The sequence below is a fragment of the Bombus bifarius genome, unplaced genomic scaffold (genome assembly GCF_011952205.1).
Source record: "Bombus bifarius isolate JDL3187 unplaced genomic scaffold, Bbif_JDL3187 scf7180000007993, whole genome shotgun sequence".
NCBI lineage: Eukaryota > Metazoa > Arthropoda > Insecta > Hymenoptera > Apidae > Bombus > Bombus bifarius.
In genome coordinates this window covers 319,225-340,409 of record NW_022884374.1, presented here as the reverse complement: position 1 = coordinate 340,409, position 21,185 = coordinate 319,225, and the positions used below count along the sequence as shown (strand labels likewise).

At 39.8% G+C, this 21,185-nt stretch overlaps 1 protein-coding gene across 1 annotated transcript in view; it reads right to left on the bottom strand.

Moving 5' to 3' along the window:
• Positions 1–18,118: 18,118 nt before the first annotated feature.
• Positions 18,119–21,185, bottom strand: part of LOC117205838 — a 133,915-nt gene continuing 130,848 nt past the window's right edge. The window contains exon 6 of the mRNA XM_033444596.1: positions 18,119–19,209. Coding sequence (XP_033300487.1) covers positions 19,058–19,209 — 152 coding nt within the window. The 3' untranslated portion in view covers positions 18,119–19,057. The remainder of the gene's footprint in view (positions 19,210–21,185) is intronic.

The window sequence follows — 21,185 nt, the reverse complement described above, 5'->3', positions numbered from 1 at the left end:
CCTTCAGTTCCAAAGATGAAATACAGTTTTTAAGGAAGAGAAAAGGTATGTTAAGCGGCGGTGACGGTCCGAGCAAACTGCCTTTGCATAAATTTCCCTTAATTCCTTGTTCTTCTTCTCACGGTTTTCTTCGCGGTTCGGCCAGTCTCGAGATCGTTCCGACGAAAAATCAGCAAGTAGTCGCGTCTGTCTGGACACGCTGCAACTTTTCCGTGGTTCCCGGACGAAATCTTGCTCGTTAACAGCTTCTGTAGCGAACAGCATTTCCATAATTCTTCCTCCCTCTTCTTTCTTTTTCCTTCGCTCGTCCTTGATATTTCTTCCTCGTCGAAACGTTTCTCTTTCTTGTTTCGTTACGTCTCTCGTCGAGGCGATCCATATTACCGATTTCATTCGTTAATCGTCAACTATTAATTCTTTGTTCGATTACTATTGTAGTATCGTAACTGCTTTAATTAGTTTATTAATGATAAGTAGATCAAACAGGTGTTGATTGAACACAGAATAATGTTTGTTAAACATGAATTAATCGCAGCAAACGTATAATAATTAACACAACTAAATAATTAATCAACGACTCTCATCAACGCAATCCACACTCTTTGAGATCTCAACTCATACTGCTGTTAATTCGTTTATTGTCCCCTAGCAACCCTTTATCTTTTGTCTTAGCCTCACTACATACATGCTCAGCAGCCGCTTGTTTATAATCAGCACTACACTATTGTTTATCGTCAATGTACTTTGTTAATAGACAGTAACAAATATAAAATTGCGAACGCGAATTCCAACAACAATGTGACTTGGTCGTGAACTTCTCGAACAACCTAAAAGTTTCGTGAATCACTGTAACTAAATTTATTACCTCTTCGCTCGTTCTAAAACCATGAGCCGTGTTCCACTCACCAGGAGTTCATCCTAGCATTGAACGACGAGACGTTCTTTCTTGCCTCGGGGTCGTTGAATAAATTTTCTGAAAATTTTCCCGCTTCCGTGGACGTACGTTGCATACTTACGTATGTGTACAATCTGAGAGGGAAACGCAGAGAGAGAGAGAGAGAGAGAGAGAGAGAAAGAGTTGGTACCGGAAGAGTCCTCTCTTCTTGCCTGTTTGTCTTTTCTCTTCGACGCAACCGCTGCGCCGCCACGTCGAAATAAGCGTTCTGCCGTCGGAATATTTTTGGATGGCAGCCACTGTGAGCCCGCGGGGAAGCCGAAGCGTCGTCCAAGTACCGTGTACTCTTATTTATTTCTGGTTGCCTCCGTTGTCTCTGCAAACACACCGAACTCTGCCCGCGACTCTTGATCGCGATTCAACCGTGCCAAGGGAACTCTGCTTCTTACCAAAACTACGCAAAGATCTGCGATTTTTCCACCATCCCGCCAAATTTTTAGTATTCTCATGCCATTTTTATTTTTATCTCGTTGCTTTTTTCTTCTCCGTAGCCTGAAAACTAGGTTCGTTTTCTACATTTACAAAGTTTCTCTCGTTAAGAGATTGTTAGAAAATTCGGCGTTTTCAGGTCTCTCAGGAACGCTACGTTCGCGGGATTACAACTATCGATACTGTAACAAAGTCGATCTAATTTCTCGTAAGTGTTCTAAAATTTATGAATGCGAATGTAAATGGTAATCAATGGAGAGATTACGCGGGATTAATTGAAATGTAGATTACATAATTTCAGGTAATTAATAATAGATCCAACAGAATCTACTGTAGAAACTGTACGATATAAAATTCTCCGATCGCTAATTCACCGATGCAAACTTAATACCAGTCATTACTAACCCATGTTTCACAAATCTGACTATCCACCGTCCAGAAATCCACATGCAGAAGCAGCAATTAGCAAACGCTAATTAACCGTGACTTAAAGATACATCCGTATCGAAGAAAGCGTCGGTTAAATCCAACTAGGACAATCTATCGGTCGAATATTTTTCCACGTGGCCACAAAGAACGATCCGGCTGTAATTTCTCTTTAGAACGTCGGCTGAAACGGCCGGACTCGATGAAAGGCGCCAACAGCCTCGCCCATACAGAAGATCCACAATATTGAGTCCTATACAAACTAAAATTCGGCATTTACAAAGGAGAAATATGCCCGGGCCACGTGGCGCATAATTGAACGAACACCAATATTTTTCGACAATTCCAAAATATACGTTGGCCGTGCTCGCATAATATTTGCCTGACGATATTTTTGCGAGCGAACGTTTACAATAAACGTCGCTGGGTAAACTTTCTCGATATCTGGTGGCCGTTTCATTCTCTACCGTGTTCTTGCAACGCGTATGAAAATCAGCGCTTCGATCGTTTCAACCAGCTGTGTGCCACGTTGCTGTTCCAAGATTAATTAACGACTATTTTTGTCAATTGGTGCAAACGTAACTGGTGCGTCGTGGATCCTTGCACGAGTAGCTGGATTGGTTCTAGTTCCGCAAATTAGAATAAAATATAAGATTCTTTTGCAACTCCAATCGCGTAAATACTTGTTGAAACGAAAGAGTGTGGCGTAGAAAGAAGATACAGAAGACTAGTAACACCAGGTATGTTTAATAAGAAAGTAATACTCGTTCTAAAGATATTGGAATATTTTGCTCGGTTATTAGGAATCTCGAAGAATATTCTTTCGATCGAGTGGAACGCGTGAAAGATCCAACGAGTCTGATAAGTTCCCTTCGTTCTGAAATAACAGAAATAACAAACGGAAGGTGGTTGGTTCACGAGTGTTGCAGGTGTAATTACGCGAGCAACATCAATTAGTAGCGGCGTTAATTATCTTTCCGGAGATGACTCGTTTTTCCACGGCTCGAGGTTGCAACGATCGCGATTACTTTTTGTGTATGAGCGTAATTTGTCGTTTAGTGGAGGATTGGGGGGTTTGCTGGGAAATCTCGGAAACGCGGACGCCAGTCGTTTCGTTGGAACTTTTTTTCTTTTCTTCTTCGGAATTCTTCTCTTTTAATTTCTCTTTTATACGTAGGGAGAATCGATCGAATAATTTCGGGACGCTTAATATCATCGCTACGAGTAAAACGATCGTGTGTTTTTGGTGCAGTTCTGTTCAGCAAATACGTGGCCGGACGTGAGGTTTTTCGAGAGTTTTTGTTCGAAAAAGAGAAACGACGAAAGAACGAATTTCTATAGCGGTTAATTGATTTCGTTGACGTGTTCCGATATCCAAGGGAAAAATAGTGGAGACCTATTCCTCGCATAAAAAGGAACCAACAGATTAAGAAAAAGGACGAATTAGGAAAAGTGGAATATCGTTTCCTCGTAAAAATAAGTGTAAAAGAATGGTCTAGTATATTAATAGGAAAATGTAATAAATCGTATTCCGAGCAGTCTTCTTCTTTCCAATTCTTTCGATTTCTTCTTGTACTTTGTGACGTTGTAAATGTACGTAGAACATTCTTCCAATTTTTATTATAGTAATAATTAATTAAATAATAAAGAAATAATAGACTAAGATCTAAAATATTGTTTTCTGACGAGAACGAGTGCAAAAAAATGGGGTCGACGCGAAAAAGCGGAGGAGAGAACTATCATTATGGAGCGCGTTTAAAGTGCGTCTGAGAAGCGGAACGTTAATCGCGCTGGATACGTGTATAGAACGTCAGGCGAATTTGGGTTAATCGCGTTTCAGCGAAAATTGCAGCAACGACCACGCATAATGGCTTAAATACGGCCGTGCGTAATAGAAATATAATTTCATGTTAACGGGACCATCGAAATAGCAAAAAAAAAAGGGAAAAAAGAAAAAAGAAGGAAAATAAAAAGCGAGAAGAGAAATCGCGAAAAACAGGAGAAAAAGAAGGAAGAATGGTAAAATGAGAGGAAAATGATGGTACGAAGAGAGAGGGAGAGAGAGAGAGAGAGAGAGAGAGAGAGAGACAGGCAGACAGAAAGAGAGAGCGATAACAAAAGGTGGAAAAAGTTATGTTGAGAGTGATGAAATACTTTGCTCCGTTCTTCGCCGCGGCTCTCGCTCTAATTATTTAATGGCGATGTTCAATTTGCACCGCATTTTGCCCTGCTGCCGATAATTTTCCTTTTTTTATTTCTCCTTCCTCTTTTTTTCGCCACACTTTCTTGCTAAAATACCATGTAGTCCTATTGTTAGCGAAAATTTTAGTTGCTCCGTACCGTTGTTTTCACCGCTGCAACGGTAGTCCACGGTGAAGATGAATCGTCGAATTTGCGAGGATAAGATTAATGGTTTTTTTCCATCTCCTTTATCCGCCTTCCTTTTTTCTTTTTACTTGCCTTCGACGCGATATTGCCGCCTCGTTCGCAGCTATCCGCGTCGTTATTTTTTCAACGAGCAACATTAGAAACGTAAATAGTCTTCTTCTCTACTTTGTATAAAAACGAAGTCGAGAACGATCAATTTCGAAGCTTTCGCGCAACATTGACTTAGTCGTCGAGTCGCATCGCTTGTTTATCAATTTTCGGTGAAACCTTGGGAACGTTCGGTTGGCGTAACTTCTTGTCAATCGGAGGACGAGCCGATGATCGTAATTAGCGAGGGATTTCGGGCGATGATCGCGGGAGGATCTGGCGCGCCGCGTCGCCGTAGGGTTTCGCGCCGCGAGGGCGGATACGCGTTGGTCGAATGCAGATTTACACGGTGCATCAACGACGGCGTGAACCGGTGGGACCGGATTGTTGTTTACTCCGTCGCATAATTGCCCACTCCATTTACGTATCAATCGGCGCATTACCGTTGCGCCATAGCCAATTAACGTACTTGCTCGCGTACAAGCGCCAGCATAATACATACGTACGCGCGATCCAGCTTCCGTATGCGATCGCACACGCGTCATGCCTATTCTCTATGGGTTGTTCCACAACTGATGCGCGACACGGGGCGATTATGTTACCTGTAATTTGGATTTTAAGCAAAGTTTCGGTTCGAATACGAGATTTTGGTTCAATCCGATTTCGTAACAAATTAGATGTGTTTTATATAGATTATTTTGAAGCTAGTGTTTGTATAAATCAGACGCGCCTGATCTTTGCGACAATTTAGACTTTTCCTGCTGTATTAACGTCGTTGTTTTCGCAAGCATCCGCTTCATCTCGGAATCCATGTACTTCGTACATTTAGGGATGATTATATAGCACGTATAACTTACGTCTAACTCGCTTCAACCTATGCTTCGTACACACAGAAACCTATTCTAAGAGCGCTTGGCGCAAGTTCGAATTAACTTAAGAAGGTAACTCTATTTCAACATATCCAAACCAGCCTCTAACTCCGTTTAATTAAATTCAATTTGTGCCTTAACAGTCGATAGCATTATTTTAAATCTGAAATTACGTAAGAAAATGAATCTACCAAGCCCTTGAGTAACTTTCCAACTGTAATCGCATTGAAAATTCAAAGCAGGCTCGCCTTACTTAACTACCTCATCTCCAAATTACCCAACCTATATTTCTACCTGCCCCGCCTAACCTCTCCATTGATCATCCTCGGCTTCGCTCGATTCGCAGATAATTAAAGTGATAACAAGAGACTTTGAAATTCCCTGCATCTCGCGCTATCTTTGAAAGTGCTTCGGCATGTTTACTTTCAGCCAGCCAGTCGATCGCCCTCGTTATAGCTACCAATTATAATCACGGGACGCGATACATTGTTACGTTCGATCACCTTGTCAGATGTACCTGCATCTACAGTCAGTTGCAAAAGTTCGCATCACTCCATAAATATGAAATATCGTATCCAGATCGCGAGTATTCAAGCAATTTCATATTCGTACGCGTGTAACTAACCGATCGAAAGGAAAGGGAAGGCGACAATTAGTAAATGGATATATTATGGAAATATCGTGGAATAGACGCATTCTGTGCGTCGGTAGAATTAGACGATCGAATAGACGACGTGTCGTCAAAAAGGGACGTATTTATTGAGATATGTATAATTTTGTGTGCTAGACTAGATTGACCGCGTAGTAGTGATATATGTATGTGAATATGAGTGTGTGGAAGTATGTATGTCAGCGGCGTCTCGAAAACAAAGGGATGTAAACTGTTCAGTTAACAGTCTGGTATGGAAGAAGGTGAGACAAAAAAAGTGCTGAGATGCGTGTAAATGTGTATCGACGAATATCCTTGAAATCGTTTATCAAATAAATCTATAACTATTTTAATATAAATTCTACACATAAACTTAATGTTCCTTTACCATTATTTCGGCAATTAAGATCCAAAATTATTAACAGTATTAAACTCGGGAATCTTCAAAAATATTCAGAACAGATACTTCTGCGACCGACTGTATATGTATATTTCATTTTTCTGTTTCTTTTCCCTTGTATCCTGTAGTTCAACGGTGGTACCGTTTAATCGATGAAAATGGTTGGCGATTCCCGATGGAAAAAGGAAGAGAAGGAAAGGAGAGCGACAACTTCGATTGAAATTGCTCGCTCCGGCGAGGGGAACCTTTTTCAAAGCTCTACCCACAGGCCCTTTGTGCAGCGTTCTAGGTACTCTATCCTGGATTGGAGTTATAATCACCACGATAAAGGGCTAATGAAACGTCGATCGAGCATATCATATGTTCGCGATAAATTCGATGCATTGGGCGCGGCGTGCATCGCGCCGGAACCATATGCATCCGACACGCTCTCAGCCGATGCGCAACGGCAAATTTATGTTGCCCCTGGCGAAGTATCGAGAACTAGAATTCCGTTATATTCCGCTACCTCGTCCTCTTTTTCCCCCTCTATTTTTCCCCGACTAAATTTTTTCTTTCTTTCTTATTCCCTTCTTTCTGAAAGAGTTCGTCTACGAGGAATACGTCAGCCAATTTAAAAATCGCGGATTTTAGTTACGCGATTCCGCCAGTTGGTCTTTTAAAGTGGCTCGTTTGTAAACTTTTCATAAATTAACCTTCGCATTTTCGTCGACGGTTTCGGTACACGTATATGCATCGGCGAAATTAGACGATTGAAACGCGTTGGTAGAAGAGAAAGCTATTCGCAGCAAACACTGCAAAATGTTATTCCATCCTCTACAGAGTATCCTCGAAGAAGCTTGGTATTCTACTCGCGAGTACCAAAAATTCGCTTCTAATCTTCTACTCTAATCCTCTCTCGAGAATATTACCACATTCGTGGAAGAGCACAAAAAACAAAGTGGCTGCCGTATGCTCATCTCACTGTCGTTATTATGAACCATACTGTAGGTGTCACGTTTTCGCTATACTTGCCGCTGGACGAAGGTTAACAACGTCCGCATGAATTTTAATTGCCGATACCAAGCTCCCTGGTGCACGTCGCGTAACCATGACTGCCTGTTCAGATAGTCCTCCGCACGGAATGATAATGATAACGGTTATTACGAGGACCGTTAACCTGAGTAAGACCGCCGTCTTGTTTGCTACTCGCCGTTAAATGTCTCCAAGGCTCGATCGAAACGAACGAGCTTTCGGGCCCAGGATCTCCAAGTGGATTGGGATGGTCGTATCGAGACCTGTCGTTGGTTAAGAGACGCTGAAAGCAACGGTCAGTTTATGCATTCGGTTAAGTTCAAGTATTATGCGTTTGCCGTGAGATCGCACTGCGTTTCCAAATTATTAGCAACCTCCGCTGTTTCCGCACGGCTGTAATTGGTTTCAACGAACCAAGCCAAGGGAAGAAATTGAAATCTCCTGCGACTGATTCGTTGGAAAAATAACAAGCGACTGATTGATTAATTAGTAGCGATAGGAATTTTTATTCTGTAGCGATCTGAATGGAGTAGATGCGAGAATTTTTATTACAGATATTTATACAGATTAAAAAATTCGTGGGCGCAACGACAAAGAGACAAAGAATAGAATCTAAGCGGGGAATTGTTAATATGCGCAAAATTCAACTGCAAAGAGTCTAACAAAGAAATAGATCAACATCCGTCAACCTCAATGAGAGGACTCGGACCAAATAAACGATCAAATTAAAGAAACTAAGTAAATCTGAACGGTAGACACTCGAGGAGACTCTGTCAATCTGGCACGAACGAAACTAACCACCAAGAATAACCCAATCAAACGTGTGTCTGACACTCCGAAAACGAAACCAGCAAATTTGATCGAAAGGCTATCTGTTTATCAGGGATTCTTCGTTAGACGAAGTGGAGGTAATCAGTCGTGATTGAAGGCTGTGGTCGGTGAACGTAGAACGTATTTCACAGCTGTGAATCAGTGTCGCATTAATACCGAAATGTCCTGTTAGCCGGCTAGCAATTCCGCGAACGGTTTCACCAGCATTTATCGTTCTCGTATCAACGCATCCCCGTGGGCCTACACGCCGCCACCTGGATATATTGTAGCGTTCTCGTTGCCAGAAAATTATTCCACCATCTCTCATGGATACGAACCTGCAACTTCGTTATACCGATGGGATTACCACGAAAGAGAACGACGAATGACCCGGATGATACGAACATGGTTGGGTTGAAATTGTCCTGAAAAAATTCTGATTTCTACGAGTTTTATTCTCCTGGTAGTTTTAACGTTTTGTGTAATCCTGATCGGGTAAATGGTTAATCGTCGTAATTGGTAGCGCTGTTTATATATTTGGAACGACAGAGATTGGATCGTGGTTAGGTTTTAAATGAATAGCGAAACGAGCTCGTTGGAAAGTTGATGAATTTCGGACGCTCGATGACGATGGAATTGATTTTGTATTTTGGGAATTTAGAGCGCGCGATGAAGATTTGACGTTGAATTAGTTAGATTTGTAATTTTTAGGCTCTGAACGGCTCGGTGGATAGGAATTTGACATTTTTGTTCGTATGAAAAAGATTTTCCAGATTCAAATGTAATCAAAAAAATTCCGAATTCGCGTAATTAGAAGTTCGAAGTGCGCACGTCGAGAGAGCCCATCAACCGCGAAACGGTCGGTAAAACGAGTTTTCTGTCATCCAGCCGGCGAAACTTGCGACGACAATTTTTACGTCCTCGCGACGTAGATACGGTAAAAGTTACAAACTACTGTTTTTTCCGCGCCTGGCCGGCTCTGATTGTTCGTGAACGTCGGCCGGAAACTCTGGTCCGCGTGGTTGGGAAATAATTTTCCTAATTAACACTGGAACAGCTTGCTAATTAAGATAGACGTTTACTAATTAACAATTGCTACCGGTTATTTCTCGCATCGTTGAAACGTCTCTCTCTTACAATTTTTTCCCATCCACCACCAGTATGCAATCCCACCTAACCTTCTGAATTTCTACGATATTAATTCTGGAATTACGTAATTATAATATTTAGCACGTACAATAATAAAAAAAATGAATTTCTATAAATATCCACAGCATATCCGTATATCGCTTTTAAACAATTACGCAAATGCCTATTTTATATATTTTTTAAAAACTCTTATTCTTTCATTCCAATTCCAGAATTCCAAAATTCGTTGATAATTGCTAATTTAATAGATCAATTTCGATTAATACGCTTAACGATTCCGTTCATTTCGTGATTGCTAAAGAACATTTTCCAAGATACTTTCACTAGTTCCGCCGTTGAAATAACGAAAACGTACAACGAATCAATTATGCAGCCAATCCGTGTCCATTCCCTACGGTAGCAAATTCTTCAAATAGAATGTACAGCATGTAGAGCTGCGCTAGTGTGCATGATTAATGCATGCGGTCTATTTGGAAAACTGATCGTGACTGGGCGTAGTCGAGACTCGATTTTTCTGCACGCTTTTATCTTTTTGCAAGTTTAACGATAGCACGTGTAAACTGACATCGAACGGTCCGGTTTCGGAGGATGAGATGTTTAAAGTCGTGCAATTTTTCTGCTGTCGCCTAAAGTGGATCGGTTTACAGCTTGATACGTATCAGAAATAGTCGTTGAAAATTTTATAGCAAGCTTTTTCAATCCAAAGAGTTAGGAATCGAAGCGAGACATAGATTTTTAATTCTTCTTTGAAAAGAAGCCACACAACCCGATTATAACTAACTAAATCGGGGATGTTAATGCAAATTCATAACAAAAAATAGAAATTTCCTTCGTGTAATAAATATCGCGATGCATGGCTTACTTTGCATATTTTCTATATTTCTGAACGTTGTGCGCATTCCGCAAACTTTTGCATCTTGAAATTTACCATAAATGCATAAATATCATAAATTCACGAATACGTTCTAGTTGGAACTTAAATATCGCAGATCTTTTTACAAAATTACCAATTTACATCCGTATATCGCGAAACAATATTTTGAAGGACGAAAATTATGTTTCTCCATGGGATTGGTTATTTCCCGGACTATGCTCGCTGCAACTAGAAGCAGTAGGATCCACGGCGATCATTTACAATCGCGAGAAACATTTCGGGGCCAGCCAGCAAACAGCTGCACAATTTACTGCGGCGTCGCACGAAACTAACACACCGATTCCGAACCGAATCTCGCACTTTCGCGCTTCGATGCGGTTTATAATAAATTACGCGAACCAACCCGTTACACTCGTCGTTTCCATGTTTTTTTTTCCTTCGTTTTTTCTCCTAAATAGTTCATCGTCCACGTACCGAAAGCGAGCTCTCGAGTGTTTATCGTGGCCAATTCGCGCGTCAACGAACGTTCGTCGTCGTTCTCCATTATCAAATTTCCTTTAATCGAATCTTTTCATTGTCGATATTATTTATGTCCCCCGAGAACCATTTCCACGTGGTTTTTTTATTTTATTTTACGACATAACTTTTATCCGTCGTCGAAATTTTGGGAAATCGCGTTAGCGTGTGGAAAAGGGAATTTATTTTCGAATTTATTTACTTATATTCCATATAACTATCTTAGGATAGTTGTCACTAGATTGAGAGTTTTTGTAATGTTACGCGAAACTTAAAAACGTTGAAGTACGTTATAATTTGCAATACGTAAAACAGATCTCCACTTGATATCGAAACGTTAAGAGAGGATCCTGAAGCGAGACTTGTTCTCCATTTTGCGGAGGGATGAAAGTTCGAGGATTAGTGAGATTAAGGTTTTAACTGTTCGAACTTTACTTTGTGTTTTAACCAACTTTGCTGCTTCGATAAAGTAAGAGGTTAGTCGTTTAAAATTGGATTAATTAAAATTATGGAATTAAGATTCTACCGAATGGAAATTCGTCGACGATGAAACTCACGCTATATTCTGAAAGAAACGTATCGTGAGCTTGAAGATTCATAGATAAAAATTGTTTATTCGACTCGATAGTTGTACTGCCCGAGCATACACAAGTAAAATGAATTGAAATTGAATTAGAAATAATGCGTATATATCGTACAACAATTTATTACTTTTTCGTTATAAATGCAATTTTCATTTTTCTATTATACGGCGATATCAATTTTCATAATTACCATCGTATTGGAGCGATATTAAATTTTATTTTTATTAGAAAATAATATACCTGCCTACTCTCGAACCCTAGAAAAACTAATTATTAGCAATGACGCGGAATTGTACACTTGGCAATACCACCTCATAATTGTGTTTCCTCGCGAAACGTTTTACACGTATTTGTAAAAGCATACAAGTTGGAAATTCCCAGTCCTATCGTCCCATAAAAATCCAACGAAATAAACTATGCAATTCATGGCTACGAACCGCGCGAGCTGCGATCAATTTTCTTCCTCGCGGTGGTTCTTTTTTCAGGATGGCTCCTTTTTGAAAAATTGCTCCACGGAAAAATCGAGGCGGTCGCGGCGTGGACTCACGCCAATTAATTACAGCCCGCTCTGTTGCGATGTTTAATTAAAAGTGCGAACGAAGGACCCGTCTCGAAATTCTCGCATCGCATTTTTCCGCCAGCACACACACACGCGCGCGCGCGCGCGCGCGTATGCACACGCCTTCGTGTAATTAATTAATGGATTTTGAATCCTGTTCGGAGGATGAAAACTTTCGCCTAATTGGAACAATTTCCTGCTTAGTCCGCTATTTTTTCCTCACTTTTCTCTCCAGTTCTTTTTTATCCTCTTCGTTTTTTGCGTTAATTTCCTTGGTCGAGGGAAGAGAATGGTTCAAAAACAGATTAATTCGAGAGAGGAAAAGCGAGCATAGAAGGTGGTAGAAACGATCAGGCAAACGAAAATGTAGATTCGTGGATTCGAAAGCATTAACGACTACGTCTTTTTTTTATCGAAGCTTATCCCCGATTGGGAGTCGTACGCGTTTGCATTCTTCAACAGTCGTTGATTCTTTTAACGTGTAAAAGAGATTCCTGTGAGGAATTAACCCGCATTATCGGACGGAAGCTATTGGAGTAAGGAAGAAGAACAAAGGAAAGTGAATTCTTTCGGCGAATTATTGATTTCTTGTCTGTAGGATATCTGTACAAGACGACTTAATCTTGTTGAAGTAATTACTTGAAGAAAAACTCTACACTTTTTCTTTTGTATATCCGTGACCTGCAAACCGCTGTTACGAAGAGAATAGATTTTAGTGAAAAAAGAAATTCGAAACAACGAGAGGTCCATGTTATTGTGCCCTTGAATATACATTTTATTTTGGATTACAAGGTCTAGAAACAAATGAACTATAAGTAGATTTCTATTGCTGTTTCTTGTAGCCTTCAACTAGAGCTACAAGGTTAATTTCTTGCTAATGTCCTTTGCTATAAATATATGAACGTGCTCCCTATCATAGCTTCTTCCTATTGTATTTTAACACTGTAAGAGTGAGCATCTGGATCGGTATAAACTATACTTATCCTTATATCTATACTTATCTCAATATATTTTTCTACTCAAATTCATCCACTCGTTCTTCTATCAGTCAACTACAACAAATCTTGTGTATTACCGATTGATGTCTTATTATGATCGTTGATTTTCTCTATTTTTTATTCATTTATTCGTCGTGGTCTTTAAGGAATATTTCAAATTTCGGAAGAAAGTATTGAATTGAATTTGCGCGAAATTTTGACTACTCGCGTGTTAACGTAGGAATTCTAGACTTCCTGCTGGAACAGTTTAACTCGAATTCTGCATCCGAGCCTTCGATTCGTCGGTTGCTTTCCCTTCTTTAACTCTCAGGCACTAGCTAAACTCGGTTGAAAGCTAAAACTTTGAAATTCGCAGTTCGGCTCTACCGCAAAAGCGTATTCACAGCCGGTTTCCACGAGGAAACCGAACCACGCTTCTTGACTACACTTTACACATTTTCCATGTTATTTCTTGGTACTTCTCGTTTGTATTTAGCACGTCAGAATTCACAGAGTTTCTCGAGAATTACACGATAAACCAAATAAATAAGATAGCAAAGGAATCCGGTAACTTTATTTATGTATTTTCTTTACTCTGTCCCAAATTTTCCTTCACTCTGTCTCATTTCTTCCAGGACGTTCTTTTAATATCGATACGATAGTTCACGAAGAAATGTTAAAGTTCGTAAACCCAAAGTTCATCGTAAAACGATCCTCCTCTTAAACCGTCATTTTCCAATATTTATAGCCTCGTTCCTGAATATCCACAAACCATATCCCGTTCACCATTGTTCCACCGCTGCCTCAACAATCGAATTACGTTGAGACTCGTTCATTTGGAAAGATCAATGGAAATTCATACCTTTGAGAATATGTGTAAAAAAGTAGACGGTCGGAAAATAGTCGTTTCATCTATCAAGTATAACACGAGACGCTACACTTTGGATACTTTATTCGGTTTCTTCGTATTAGGTGCACTCTGTGCAATTTTACACTTCCAGAGCTTGTATGGACGCATGAAAGTTGCCCAGTCTACTCATAACTCACAATGAAATATCAAACAGCAGGACGAGACTTAGAAAAACGTTTCTAGAGGCAAGAGAAATCTGTCGAGTGTACGAATCGGGCTGGTTCCTTCGTTGTCGACGATGGTTTACTTTTCTTCAACGTCTAGAATCCACGGAAGCTTAAGGAAAACGAGAAGTATCGAAGCGAAACCGGGAAAAGCATCGAGGTCGGAGGGATGGGATGGGGTAGAACGCGTTCGGGGGAAAAAAGCGAGAAGACAAATATTTGTCGTAACTCCGTCCGGTTTATGGAGGCCGTGAGTTATCAGTCGCTAACTTTGGCAACTTTGCCCCTCTTCCTCTCCCTTCTTTCTTCACTTTTCACGTTCTTGCTCGCGTTTTTCTTTCCGAGCGAAGTTTTTCACCAGCGCGCAAGTTGCGATGGAAAATTTCCAACCCCGTCTAAACGTCTTCGTGGCCGCGTTAACGCGAATCCTCCAACATTTCCGGAAGAAAGAGCTGTATTCTTTATCTTCAGACTTCATTGGCAGAAAATTTTTCGATTTTAGCGTAATGGCTTTTGTTTCTTTCTTTTTTTTTTTTACATAAAACTCCCAGCCAGAGTCGCGCAATCGTCATATCGGAATGAAACTCGGAGAAAATTTTGTACGAAAATTATCGTAATCGCTGGAAACATTTATCGACACAGATAATTCTACGTTTAGAAACTCTCGTTTTAAAACAGGTTATATTTATCTGGAGACATTCGTTATATAACAATTTAATAATATATATAGAAAATTATATTCAAAGAGAAATCTGTCACGCAATTGTAGCTTCGAGAGCAAACCTTTATTGCAACGCTGTAAAGATTCGATACAATATATTTAACTATGGCTCGTTTGGTCTCGTTAAAGTCTTTGTAGCTGCACGAAACCCGATACAAATAATTCTCCATCGCTGGATTCGGGTCGAGCAGGTAAATCGAGACCGTACCCACTACCTTCCAATAATCCATGCTTCCTAATTCTCGTCGAAACCTTCCTATTGGTAACACTCGTCGATAAAGAAGAACACGCCTTGTTTCCTACCTTTTATTCGTCTTCCACGACCATTTCCATTACTCCTTCTCAATCTACGATACAATTTTTCTTCTTTTTAACTTGCCTCGTTCCCCTTCGAATCTCGTTTCCTCGTGTTTTTCAACGGACATCGTTACAGTTGGTCGATCCTCGATTCGAACGACCAGTCATCCAATTATTTCGCTCATTCCCAACGACAAAGCTACTCGATGTCAATTAAAACCTTAACGAATTCGTTTTGCCGTGGCTTACTTGCAGCTTTATTCATTTATCAACTTTATTCTTTTTTTAATTTTAATCTTGTTAGAAATATATTCGTATAGAGGCGTCTTGATTCTTAGTCTTGTTAATTGGACGAAACCTCGAAAATCGTTCTTTCGTCCCGTTTTAAGAAGCTTCTGGTGTGAATCAGATCGATGACGATCCAAATTTTTTTGTAAATTCTGTGAAAAACCATCGTTGTTGGGGATCGTCTTGGAATTTAACGTGAAACGGAGATCCGGCTTCGAACTGTTCTTTCTTAAATACCTTGTCTTTTAATTACTATTCTTCCAAAATTACCTGTCACCATATAAACGGGAGGATGAAATTTACTATTGGAATATTCCATTTGTCTTCCAATAAAAGCATTTCTCCTGTGATAAGAAGAAGAAAACTTGTATCAAAAGATAATGCTTGTTATCTTCAAACTAATCGTACACCCTTGTTATACCTTACTGATTTTCAAGTAGCAATTTTGTTATTTCTATATTCTATTTATTTGTCACGGAATAAAGTTTTCTTATAAAAGGAAAGTCTCACAAAGAGGAAAGTAAAACCTGTTACTCTGTCTATCCAGTATCAAAAGAATTTTTCTTCCGAACAAAGAAGACTAGTTCATATTAAAAGATACGACTATCTTGCTTTCAAATTAATTCAAGATATTTCTCATAGCTTCTTTGTCTTTAATGGAAAAATGTTACATACCGTTTTACATGCTAGTGCTACTATGCTCGAGTCAAGACCCGTTTCAGTCTCCTAGACATTGGTACTCTAAGAATGATTGATAGTTCTAGTTGGAAATAAACTTTGGCCTCGTTTCCGTATTCCAAAACTTGGTTAAATTGATCGGAAACGTGGTCCGCGATAAGTCCTGCTTCGAGGTGTTCTAGGCTCGTCCTTAATACCTCCGAAGAGATATTAATTCGCCAATTATTGAAGAAACATCGTCGACCCGTAATAAACTCTCTGTCCAGATTATCGTAGGTAGCGTAGATAAGACGTAGGTGGTTGCACGGAACGGTATAAAGAGGTGACTTTGCGAAAATTCATTTCCACCCAGCAGACTAATCTTCGAATATAAAAAATAATTTTTCTGTAATTTCGGAATCACGCATCAGAAATTATAGCACCAAAAAAAAAAGAAAAAAAAATTATCTCAGCTCGTTCTTCTTCTTCTCTAGCCGAAATTACGGAGAATTAACATACCGAAAGAAAACGTTTCCCGTTTCTTCTTTCTTTCGAATACTTGAACCGGTCAAATTTACAGCGTCGACAAATTGGTGGCGACTTGAGGTCATAATACGGGAAGAAAAAGAGCGACGTCGACAAGGTGGAGAAAGAAGATGAAAAGGTAACAGGGAAAGACCACCGCGGAATCGACGTTAATCAAGAGCGTAGAGACGGCAGTAAAAAAGAGAGAGCGAGAAAGAGATAGAAGCCATTCGGTCCATCTGGCTTGTCGGCGAAATTAAAAGCTTTCTCGCACGTGTTCGCAGCACGTGGTCTCTGGTCGTGCGCAAGCTGACGTGCGCGGACGCCTAAAGCTTGATTTAGACCACTGCCGTTTCTCACTCACGTTCCTTTCTACGTGGACGATGCTAAGCTCGCCCCTTCCGTGCACCGATAACATCCACTGAATTTTAATGCGGATATTTACTGAGCATTCGGACCACCACTGTATTAGATGAGTCCGTTAAATCGTCCAGATTCGGCTAGCCTTCGCTAGTGATTGTATTAGGAGATGCTCGTTGCAATGGCAACTGTGTTTTCCTGGATTTTCATAGAATGGAGACGAATCGAGAGGAACGTGTATTGAGAATGGATCAGTTCAGGTACGATTGATGCGATTTTTCGGAGAACCGATAGTATTATAATCGGATAACGATATCTGTTAGCTGTGATAGCTTGAATTATAGCAAATAATCCTCAACTTCATATTATGAATCATCTCTACATAACTATGATAAATTATCTATTCTCGTAATAACTGTGCGTAACGCCACATTAACTCTCTGTTAAACTGTACGAAATTAAAGCAGGTCCAAATCGATCGTCGTCGACAACCCTTGAGAATATCGTCGCGTCGCTAACAAACCTAATTTACGTACGTCTATACTATATGGTTGTTCCTATATGGACTCTGTATAGATGTCTCTGTAAGCTACTCTCTACTACACATACGTATATACCATTCTACAGCATTATTATCGATTTCTGCTAGCTGAAACTCTCATTCTTCCATTTCCGAAAAGAGAAATCGGGGTTTATAAGCGATTAAAGTCAAGATCAGCCCAATAAGAAGGGACGGTTGTTAAGGGAATGGCCGGTCGTAAACGTTGAAGTGCACTCGCGTTGGCCAGGCTCGACGTCCAAATACATCGGCAAAATATGAATTATGTCGGTGAAACGTGACTGTTTGACCCAGCGTAATTGCGTCGAAAGAGTTTCGGATCGGTGGGGAGGTTTATCGGCTCGTTAAATCGAATTTACTGGATTCATCGTTTAATTCGCTGTGCGGCCGCGTGCACGTACCTGTTCGCGGTATTTACATAAACCGATAATCGTTAGTTCGCACGCCGCCGGCTCGAGGAATTTAATAACGGCGTTCTCGTTGCTCGTTTCACGCTCTCGTTACCTGTTTCCTCGACGATCGGAGATCGACACCATCGAGAGGCTTTCTCTGGCCTAAAGGTAAATTCCACGCTCGAATATTTACGGATGATTTGGAAATATTAATTAAAAATATGTAAATATTGTTTACTTTCCTCCTTACAACGCTATATACAGTTACGCTAATATTCAGAACATAATAATAAACAACGCCATATACAGAACACGATACTATTTCTGTATTATTACATTACTATAAGTATCGTGTCGGTTATTCTACGAGAATATAAACTATGTATTCGTATCTTGAAAATACGTAATCAATGTCTTCCTAACGATAACGTTTCATTGTACTGTAGATTTTTCGTAGAAAAATGTACACACTTACCTCGATCTCTCGTTCCACAATGCTCATTTTCCAACTACATTTCTACAGGGAGGAAAGGACGAGAAGAAACGAAATACACCGATAATCGAATCGTACTTCGTATGGTAATTTATTACAATTTGTACAGATTACAAATCGGTACCTATGGTGTCGCGTTCCTCGTTAGACATCTTAAAAGGAGCGGATATTGAGCAGAACGCCGTTCGTCGCTGCGCTAACGTTATTCATACTCATTTAATATTAATTTACCCCTGTATGTATATATCTATATATCCTCGACACTCTCGGTGAACATTGGGGTTGCTAAACGAATGACGCGTACAACCCGATCGAAATGATCTTTCACCATGAGAAATAAAGAAATAAATAAATGAACAAATAAATATGGATCAACGACAAATTCCGTAGAAAATCAACGAAGAAGCCGGAATAAAAACGATCGATTTGAAAAGCACGATCGTCTTTTTACGCGTGTCTCAGGGGCGTTTATCATATACAGGAGGTTACAACAAAACTTCTCCACGTCTTTTCAGATCCATGTTGTTTTTCTCAAATTTAGCCACGTGCCACCGCGTATTCTTCTTCTTTTCCTTCCATCACTATTATCTCATTTTCTTTCCTTTTTTACATTGTATAATTCGAGAAAAATCGATGAATAAATGGCCACGAGTCAACAAAATTGAAAATTGTCTGCGTCACGATCTCGATTTATTTAGAGATGAGCTCGAAATAGGACAAACGCGTGCTGGCCAGGAAAAGAAACTATACCTGGGCGAGTATTTTCCTCGTCGATATTCTTCTCTGCGTCATCTCGACCTCCCGCTTAACACACAGGCCCATTCGTGAATAAAAATCAATTGTTATTCAAGCTATCTACTCCATACATAGTAACATACATAACTGGAAGCCCTAGACTACTAGGTTTTACATGGACGATGTTTTTTTATTTTCTTATTTTCCTCTTTCTTCTGTTTTTTAATCAGGTCAAACAGTGGCAGTGGTGTACTTGCGGGCGCGTACGAGCTACCTGCTGGTAGGAGTTAACGTCGACGAGGTGTAAGGCGTCATGGTTATCGTCGTCGAGGAGAACATCAGATACATGATCGCTGGCAGGGTGAGAATCATCACCGTCGCTGTAGTCCAGGTCGTGCTCGAGCTCGCCGAGTTGCTGCTACCTGTAAATTCAAGAGAAAGGTAAGAGATTAAAGCGAAAATGATTTTTTTTTAACGAATCACACGCTGTCCTCTTTTTCTCCGTTTCTTATTTTATCGAAGAAGTAGGTTAACAGAGAACGAAGTTTAATAATTCGAGAAACTATTTTTGCTCTTTTCATCTGGTCCTTTTAGATTTTATTCTTTCATTTTTTGAGATTATGATTCTGGATATAAAGAGGCGGATGAAAACTGGTAATTAGGGAAATTGGTAGGTGCTTTCGTGTAATGTATCTGTCTTTTCGTTTCTTTTTTCATGTGGCTCTTTTATTTCAGCATACCATTATTAAAAACGGCAAATGAAAATTGGTAATTAAAGAAATTGAGGACGATCCTAGATAGTTTCTTTTTTGTTTCCACTTTTTACTTGAGCATAGAGACATAGATATTAATGTGAATGAATATTAATAATTCCAGAAGTAGATACGATATTCTTGTTACGACAGAGTGTTAGAAATACTATTCTTTTCTTTTTTCTGTGTATCTTTTCGAATCAACGTGAAGATTTTCGAAAATTCTTCGTTAATTCTAACGTTTCCCTCCACCGTCTTAGAAAATATTTAATTTTTGCTAATAAAATCCTTTTTTATCTCTAACTGTTAACTTCCCGAATAAGCTCTTAAGGGGTTTAACTTTTCAGAGTAATTTCACCGTTTAAACTTAAGTTACCGTAGATAAGGAAAAATACGTATCTTTTATTTTTGCCTGTTCTTCTCATCTACAAAGTTTCATCTAAATCGCAGCCGGATCGTTCGCGACGTTCCCTTGTTATGAACGTTGAAGCGTTTCACGGTATTCAATAGGGATTGGCACATCGTAAACCCGCGTGAACGTCAGATTTCCGATAATCTGGCTACAGTTGGAGCGCAAGATTGCAAGCTAGATTTCCCGGGGGTAAGCATGTCTGAAATGTCTCGGCATTTAATACCTGTACTCTGTATGCGTCAGAGTTGTACCTAGCGAATATAAGTTTAAGATACCATAGCAGAGACATTCTATTGTTTATCCCGTTCTTCTTTAAACATCTGAAAATCATTGATCGAATTACGAAGCTTAAAGAAACACTGGAATTCCCATTCTGTTTCTTTTCCGTTTTTCTGTATTGTTGTTTCTTCTAGACATTAGCGAATCCGCAATATTTGGTTACCGCATATCAAAAAGATACGAAATATCGGCGTATCGTTCAAACAGCTTTGTTCACTGGACACCGTTCAAATTATACGATAAATAAAGCTATCGACGGGAAGCTCATTCGAAAAATGCAACATATTCGTATTATTTTCATGCGTTCGATATATCGTTGAAATGCTCTCGTGTTGATTTAAAAATCGAAAATAAAGATTTTATGTATATCAAATTTCTCATATGAGATGAGACCAAATACAGAGAGCACTGTAGCTCTTTTAATTAAAAAGCTGCGTAATACGTCGATATTGAAAAACGTAAGTAAATTGATGAATATATTATTTCGTCAATAATTATTTTGTCGGTTGAGCACGAAATAGTCGAGTGTCAAGGGAAGAATTAATTCGAAGATTCCTTGGACTGGCAGCGCGCGGCAATATCGAAAATCCATTTGCCACAGACTTCCGGGAGCGTGTGGTATTAATCAAACTCTGTCGCGGTTCCATCGGAGGTCAGCGTGTTACCGGCCACCCTCGTCCGAAACCAGAGGTTTTCCTCTCCAATTAGAAGCTCACCGAAACGATTTCACACACGCGACCCTCTCCACTGTCCTCTTTCTTAATTACAGTCGAATAAAAAGAATCTAAAAAAAAAAAAAGAAAAAAGATATTCCACCAGGGAGAAGGAGAGAGAAGACAAAGAAGTAAGTGGTCGAGGCACGTAGGTAGTCCAGCTCGTTATTTCCGGTGAAAATGTAGAGTCTGCCACTTCCGGCGCGGTTCCTTTGCCAAGTCCTCTCGGCCAGAAACCTGTT